The 8,741-nt window shown below is 43.5% G+C and overlaps 1 protein-coding gene and 1 pseudogene across 1 annotated transcript in view; one reads left to right on the top strand and one right to left on the bottom strand.

The window, feature by feature from the left end:
- Positions 1–8,741, bottom strand: part of NIPAL2 (NIPA like domain containing 2) — a gene marked incomplete at its 3' end in the record, with an annotated part of 53,545 nt that overhangs the window by 22,150 nt on the left and 22,654 nt on the right. Inside the window, exon 4 of the mRNA XM_023763613.1 lies at positions 290–350. Coding sequence (XP_023619381.1) covers positions 290–350 — 61 coding nt within the window. The remainder of the gene's footprint in view (positions 1–289; positions 351–8,741) is intronic.
- Positions 3,401–3,528, top strand: LOC111828190 (annotated as a pseudogene).

The following is an 8,741-nucleotide window of genomic DNA, read 5'->3' as shown; positions in this document are numbered from 1 at the left end:
GGAAATTAAAATTTCCCGAACTTTTACTAATGCTTCGGGGAAATTTCATCAAGATCCATCCTTCCACTGCTATAACATAATTATTTGGCTTGGGTCAATAGTTTGCGGAGTGGGTGTAACGAAGATGGGAAGTATTCCCCATGGAAGAGTAAACGGGCCCCTCAAAGATGATATCATTTCAGTAATTTTGTTTCCCAGTTCTCCAAAGCACCACATCTTCTTATGGATAGCATTATTTACTTCCCTGACCAAGCAGTGCTGTAATGACATGAATTGAAGAATTACTTACCCTAGTACATCGGAGGCTCTCAAATTTTCTTTCAGAAACATAGCAGAAATAAAGGCACTACCTAGAAAGACAATGACCGTTAGTGGTGTTTCCAACATAAAAACATATATTACGCAATGGCATTTGAAAGGAGTTAAGCAGTTTGTGTCCTAAGCTGGCTGGCTGTGTCCTGGTCAGAGACACCCAGCGGCTGTGGCTGTCAAATAACTTCTTTCCTGCTCATGGTTCAGGATCCATGGAAAGTAGCCTGGCTCACAATGGCCCTGGGACCGTGATTGGGATGGTGCCCCATGGACAGTGAGGCCTTAATGACTGGATGAATGAATGGAAAGGAAGGGAAGAAGGGAGGGAGGGAGGGAGGACAGGAGGGAGGAACTGTGACACCAGTGTTGCTATGGAAAGGCAGAAAGAGACAGAAGGGAAGGAAAGAAAGGAAGGGTGGAAAGAAGGAAGTCTTAACTTCATATCCCAAATGGAAACTCATTATTTCCCATCACCTCCTCCTCTAATCCTCACTCCTATGATGCCTCTGTCGAGCACCAGAATCCTAGGACTCCGCCTGGCTGCCCCCCTCACACTGCACATCCAACAGGCTACTGGGCCGGTTAAAGCTGCAAAACGCAAAAAGGATATGATTGGTAACAATAAGCTTGAACTACGCTAATGCGACAAATCATATAGATTGCTGTGAAGTAGTTATCAGAGTTTTATGAAACATAAACATGCTATTTTTACTTTCTGAAAAGAAAATTATGTCTGATGCAACTTATATACTCATTTTTCTGTTTTAAGAGAACATGAGATTTTCTATAAAATTTTTACATAAGAGAATAAAAAGATTTTAAGTTTTATTTATCTAGCAAAGAAAGCAATAAGAGGAACATTCTATTAAGATACATTTACTGCCAAAACCGGTTTGGCTCAGTGGATAGAGCGTCAGCCTGCGGACTGAAAGGTCCCAGGTTCGATTCCGGTCAAGGGCATGTACCTGGGTTGCGGGCACATCCCCGGTAGGAGATGTGCAGGAGGCAGCTGATCGATGTCTCTCTCTCATCGATGTTTCTAACTCTCTATCTCTCTCCCTTCCTCTCTGTAAAAAATCAATAAAATATATTTTAAAAAAAAAAGATACATTTACTTGTAACTCATTTACCCTGAAAAACATTGTTAAAATGAGAGCAGGGCTGAGCAAAAACAGTATCGGAACAACAGCTAATCACATGACTTCCAAGTAGAGTAGTAAATGTTTAAAATGAGGAAAAAATAAACTAAAAGTGCTCCCGTATACACTGGCAATCAGAGATCTGTCAAACTCAACCCTGTCTAGTTGTGGCTATAACCATGACCACTGTGCAATGGACACTTAGAAAGGGGGAAACCTATTACACTTTTATTCCTCTAGTAAAATCCAATATTCAACAGAAAAAAATGTCGAGATCAAAAGCATGAAAACAGAACACACTTGTAAATGAAACAGATTTGTGCTGGGTATAGGTACCTCTGAGCACGCACACTGTTGGGTACATTTTGGACTACACGCATATTTGGGCAGAGGTTCATTCTGGCTTTCGTAGGACATGGGTCTACACAGAGAACGCTCCCGCCACTAGTCTCCACAGATCACTCACAGGCACAGGTCTACATGAGTGTGCATAGACTCTGGGGTTAAATTCATTGCACCGTGTCACACTGTGACTCCAGAGATAGACATTGGACTACAAATGACCATAACACACTAAAAAAGGTGAAAAGCAGCATATGAAGTGGTTATGTAGGAATCATGAGGGAAAAAGATAGCAGGAACATTATCCATAGGGGAAAGGACAAATAAAAACACACACACAAAAAACTAAAGTATTTTCTCTGGCTCAAATAGTGCTCCATAGGGAAGTTTAGTCATATATTCACTTGGCCTCGACCATAGAGCTTCATGGCCACGAAGAATCTTAGCAAGTGTTACAATGGACTGACTCCTATTGATGAGTCATCTATTCTCTCTTCAGCCGTTAAGTGTCACTCAGGTTAGCAATCGGAATGCAGATGCTTTCTGGTCAAGGCCGACAAAGGACACTTACACATGGGCATTCTGATTGGGATTTCCAGGTGAAAACAGATAAAGGCCAAGCAAGATTCTGGTGGCTGCAGCTGAACCAAGTGTAGATGTGGGGGACCGTTCCAGTCCCAGGTATAGGGATGTGTCCTGGTACTGAGCTCTCTAATACTTCCTGGTTTGCTGAGGAACAAACCCTCTATTTGTTCTTCATTCACCTCCTCTCTGACGTCACTTAGACTTGTTCTAAAACCTGGTTGTTACTATGGAAGAGTTACTTAGCTTCACGTGGCCAAGAGTTGGTGCTCTAAGATCCGTAGCAGGCCACAAGTGAGAGGAAGAAACCAACAAGCATACATTAACTTGGTGCATGAGAGTTCAGATAGGTTGTACTAACTTGATTTGGATTTTCTTCTGCGATAGCCACTAAGGGCCAGAAGTTAGGCATCAGTTTTCTGTTACACAGGACAAGGGTCTCAAGGTCTTGGGGGTTCTTAATGCTATTCTTGCTGGATGTTAAAAAAATGCACAGTATTTTGCAGCTGCAGCTGCAATGGGATGAGCTTGACCAGAACCACAACTAGATAAGTTTAGCCAACTGCAAAGAAGAAATTGACAGGCAATCAACCAAACAGTGTACATAAGCAATGGCTAAGCCTCCCTTTGGGAAGGCAGAGCTTTGGCTGTGAGTTTTCCTTGCTGCCAGAATAAAACTAATGGCAACCGTGTCCTTGTCCTTGAATAAGAACATCCCAAGTGGCAAACCCTTTGAGTTCGGTAACATTTCTGTAAGATAGCAATTAAACCCCAGGGTAGATTTTTACCTAAATCATTTTTGATTTTGGGGTCTGTAGAGTGATAGGTAAATGGGCACTCCCTTTTTCAATTTGCAACACTAAATTATCTGTGTACATTTTACTTAAATTATCTACCCCTCCAAATAATAATTTTTTTAATTAAAGATTTAATAGCACAGAAGAAAAGTTCAATAACTATTTAAATGTGTTATAGTATGGCTATTTAAAAAAGATTTTAATCCGAGTGGATTAAAAAACTGTGGTATCGCTTCTCGGCCTTTTGGCTAAGATCAAGTGTAGTATCTGTTCTTATCAGTTTAAAAAACTGTGGTACATCTAGGTACACAATGGAATACTACACTGTTGTGAAAAAGAAGGAACACCTACCATTCGCAACAGCAGGGATGGACCTGGAGGGCATTATGCTAAGCGAAATAAGCCAGCCAGAGAAAGATAAATATCACATGATCTCACTCACTTGTGGAATACAATGAACAACATAAACCCATGAACAAAAATAGATCCAGCCCTAGCTGGTGTGGCTCAGTGGATAGAGCACTGGCCTGCAGACTGAAGGGTCCCAGGTTCGATTTCGGTCAAGGGCACATGCCTGGTTGCGGGCTCGATCCCCAGTAATGGGTGTGCAGGAGGCAGTGACCAATGATTCTCTCTCATCATTGATGTTTCTATTTCTCTCTCCCTCTCCCTTCCTCTCTGAAATCAATAAAAATATATTTTAAAAAAATAGATCCAGAGACAGAGAAGTATCGAACAGACCATCAAACCTCAGAGGGAAGGCAGGGGAAGGTGAGGGAAGGGGATAGAGATCAACCAAAGGGCTTGCATGCATGCATATAAGCCTAACCAATGGACACAGACACTAGGGGGGTGAGGGCATGTGCTGGTGGGGAAGGGCGGGGGGGGGGGGGGGCAATGGGTGACCTGGAGAGCATCATGCTAAGTGAAATAAGCCAGTCGGAGAAAGATAAATATCACATGATCTCACTCATTTGTGGAATATAATGAACAACATATATAAACCGATAGGGGGAGGAAAGAAGACATATGTAATACCTTAATCAGTAAAGAATAAAAAAAAAAGATTTTGTTCACATGTACTTCTCATTTTTTACCCTTTTATGACCACTTCTTAAAAGACAAATTTAATCCAAAACTTAAGAATAAAAACAATTACACATTACCTATATGTAATTATGATATGATATTCTTATTTGATTCAATTGGAAAGAAAAAACCCATTCAGGTCACGCACGAAAATGCCAACAGTGGCCATTTAGCTAATCCTCTGGAGAGGAAAGGAGTGGGCTGTGGCGACGCGGACTACACAGTCAGTGACAGGCGGCAGCCATCACTCAGCCCTCGCGCACTGCGAGTCCCCTGCTACCAAATCTGATTCTTCTGGACAAAAATCCAGTTCTTGTGTGTCACGGTCCAGTTTCTAAACATGGGGAAATAATTTGTATTCTTATAAGCATTGTTGGAGCCAAACAAAACACAGCCGAGGCCAGAGCTGGTCGGCAGGCCACCACCAGTGTGTGAGCACTGTCCTCGTCCTCAATTTCCATTTCCTGGACATTCGAGTTACCGTTTTGTATCTACGATCTGAAGAGAACTCAGGGTATATGTGTATAATATAGGAAAGCAGAAGGCAAAGTAGTAAAGAAAACTCTTCTTTTATGAAAAAACAAAGTAACCCATGACATGAAAAGAACAGACTTACATAATAATGCCACAAACAGATCCTCGCATGTAAATATCTGGCTTGTGGTTTCTGACCACTTAGCAGGGCAGCTGTATTGTACGGGTAAAAGCAAACCGCAAAGCACTTTCGTGTCAGTCACAGCCCAGCGTCGAGCACGTGCACACATGGAGCGTGCTCACAGGCTCAGTCTAGTCTAATTGTACGAGGCACTGACTGCTCCACAATTATCATTCCCTGTTAGTTGTAGAATTACATGTCAGTTACAACATACCCCGTGGAGTTAGGATTTGAAGATCTGAGGACACATTGAAAGATGTTTCTTTACAGAGAAAAGTTAGCTTACCATTCCTAATGGTAGGAATAAAAGTGAATAAGTAATTCATCGTACTAAAAAAATTGCTATTGTCATTTATTGAAGATAATAGAAGGATAATTCATAGGTTATTCGCATAATTTCAAATGAGGAAATGTATCTGGATTAAGAGCAATGATCCCTTCTTTTCTACATTTTTTTTCTTGACACACAGTAGTGATTAAACTTGAAAAGACTCCCAAAAAAAAATGAAAATGCTATCATTGGAAAGATTAACTCTGTATTATAAATTTAAATGTGCATTACTTCAACAATAGCAGTTTCTCTAGAAATACATTGTGGTGTTCTCAAATAATAAGGATGGACGGAAGAGACATTTCAAATACAGTTTTTAGGTTTTTGGAATGCTTTCAGCTGAGTGCACGAGCAGACAGACGTAAGGTGAGAACCTCAAAGCTTTATTCCACACACTAGAGGCCCGGTGTATGAATTCGTGCACCAGTGGGGTCCCTCAGCCTGGCCTGCAGGATTGGGCTGAAACCAGCTCTCTGACATCCCCCGAGGGGTCCCGGATTGTGAGAGGGCGCAGGTCAGGTCGAGGGACCCCACCGGTGTACAATTGGGGCCGGGGAGAGACATGGGAGTTTGGTCAGCCATGGAGGAACCGCAGGAGGGTTCCAGGGGTGTGTCTGACCCGTCTTGCTCAGTCCCGACTGGAATGACCCCAGCATCAAACTAACCTGCTGGTTGGAGCGTCTGCCTGTGGTGGTCAGTGCATGTCATAGCGACTGGTCGACTGGTTGACTGTCTGCCTCCTGGTGGTCAGTGCACACCACAGTGAGCAGTTGAGCGGCCTTAGCATATCACTAGCATATTACGCTTTGATTGGTTGAAGGGATGACCAGACGACTGGACGCTTAGCATATTAGGCTTTTATTATATAGGATGTTACTTAGGCTGTTTTTGGGACCATGTGCTGAAGCAGACAGCCCAGCAAGTCACTGAGAAAAGGGGTATCTTATCTTTGCACATGTCCAACATGAAGATAAACATGCATGCGAAGCGCCACTGTCACAGGCAGCTGTGAGGTCTGGAGCTCCAGCGAGTTCACCGGCTGGCACTAAGCACAGGGCTCCCAGCGCTGGGACACGCGCAGTATCTAGGTCTGTGGAACGCGATATCACTCACTCATTGGTCTGTTTACGCTTCCTTTCATTTGTTTCTAATAAAAATCTTGGAGACCCAAGTTTCTGCTTGAGATGACTTCTCTGGAACTCCAAAAGGCCTCGCCCGGGCGTCTGGCTACGCTATGCCCATCATCTAATGGATCACAGACATGTTTCAGTGTAGAGCTTCCTAACAGCTCAACAGAAATACACGAAACAACATATATTCCACATCCTGCATTTCATGTTGAGCAAAAGCCAGCATGTTGGGGGAAATTAGAGACGGAAAAGACTTATCAGTCATATGTCTCACTCTCTTCTCCAGTTTTAATCCAAATTAGCCACGCTGAGGGTGACTCCTTCTCTTAGGAAATTATCCCAGGGCCAAGGAGACTGAGCTGCTATTAATTTTTATCGTTCCATTTAATATTCCAAGTGTTTGATCTCGTATAATTCACCTCAAATTTAACCTACTTATTACTCATTTCTATTCAGCTGGGAAATAATTAGGGAAAATAAGCGTATGTGGCTCAGATGGTACCTGGCACAGAGGCCGCACATTCGATGTTAGTTCCCTACTTTTCGCTATTTCTAAAGCACTGCCCGGGTTTAATTGGAGAAAGATGATATCTCCTCTGGACTCTTTTCTAATTACTTCCAAAAAATATACTCGGAGGCACAAAACTGGAGAATGTCCCTCATGTTCCATCTGTTCCACCCTCCTGCCCCTGCAGCAAGCTCCCTTCGTGGCCCGCTCCCGTGCCACCCCTGGTGAATTTTATACTGAGCAAGCTCTGCCCTGAATCTTCTTCACTCTATGTGGCTTCAACTCTTTGGATTGTTGCTGACTTAATGATTTTATTTTTTTGTATTTTTATTGATTTCAGAGAGGAAGGGAGAGGGAGAGAGAGATAGAAACATCAATAATGAGAATCACTGATTGGCTGCCTCCTACATGCCCTCCTACTGGGGACCGAGCCCACAACCTGGGCATGTGCCCTTGACCAGAATCGAACCCGGGACCCTTCAGTCCGCAGGCTGATGCGCTATCCACTGAGCCAAACCAGCTAGGGCTTAATGATTTTAAATCATCTCTCAATGCATAGATCACAGGCATGGGGATGAACAGAAAAAGGAAAATGTTACACGAAGGACACCCTTTATAGATACACAAATATTCCATCTCAACCCCCAAATGACAGTCTTATAAACCTTTGTGCATTTACAAGAGCGAGTATTCACAAGTCCCTTGCAATGAAATGTTTAACCATTGTGCTTCGTCAGGAATGGAAATCTTTGAAACACATGTTCTTTTCTGTCCCAACACCCTAGATTGGAACGTCCTATCCTCATTTTATCACAATTCAGTTTCAAACCAATTCCCGAGGCTGTACTGTGTGATTTCCCTGGGCCCCGCTCCTAGAAAGAGCCAACGCAGGCAGCCAGACACGCACACAGTCTCCTGGGTCTCTCGGTTGAACGGCCAGGACGGACATTAAACAAGTCACTGAGAGCACGATGGGACCTGCCAGAGGGGAAGGGCGAGGTCAGGACCGGCCGGGGCCGCTGAGCAGGTTGTGCAGAGCACAGACACTGCAGCTGAGGAGGCACCACCCACATCTCAGATTCTGTTGGTTTGTGTCTTTCCCAGGACAACTTTCTGACAGGTGGCACCAGAGTGTCCTGCTTCAATAAAATCAATGTATTCCAATTTGCAGACAAAGTACCACGAGAAAGGCTGCCTTTTGCTAACTCACAAAAAGGTACTGAGCAGAGACCACACCTGCTGAATTTCGTCTAGGAACCAGGAAAGGCCTGCTGAGGAGGAGGGTGTACCTGGGACAGGCAGTAAAGAAGTTTAAAATTTTAGTACAAGTTCTACAGATATCCAGCTTACTTCTTTTTACTAAGTTTTTAGTATATTAAATAGTTCTTCAGAAGCTATTTTTTTTTAAATATATATTTTTTATTGATTTCAGAGAGGAAGGGAGAGGGAGAGAGAGGTAGAAATATCAATGATGAGAGAGAATCATTGGTGGGCAGCCTCCTGCATGCCCCCTATTGGGGATCGAGCCCAAACCCTGACCGGGAACTGAACCGTGACCTCCTGGTTCATAGGTCGACACTCAACCACTGAGCCACACCAGCCGGACAGAAAACACATTCTTAAATTGCAGTTAGACCTGAAAAACTCCGCCCTTCAGCCTCTTTGAAGTTAGTCAGCGAGCGAAGAAAGTGCTGCAAAGTGAGAGTAGCAAGTAGACAGAGTTGCACACACATCTCAGGCTGTTACCACTTGTCCTCTATCAAACTGCTGGGTCTGGTTTCTAGGTGCATGTTGTCGTGGTAGGTTATCTGGAAATCCTAGCATTTCCAACTTGTTTTGGTAGGGAATGTGGGGAG

Source organism: Myotis lucifugus, unplaced genomic scaffold (genome assembly GCF_000147115.1).
Source record: "Myotis lucifugus unplaced genomic scaffold, Myoluc2.0 scaffold_294, whole genome shotgun sequence".
In the NCBI taxonomy this organism is placed as follows: domain Eukaryota; kingdom Metazoa; phylum Chordata; class Mammalia; order Chiroptera; family Vespertilionidae; genus Myotis; species Myotis lucifugus.
This window is presented reverse-complemented; position numbering and strand designations above follow the sequence as displayed.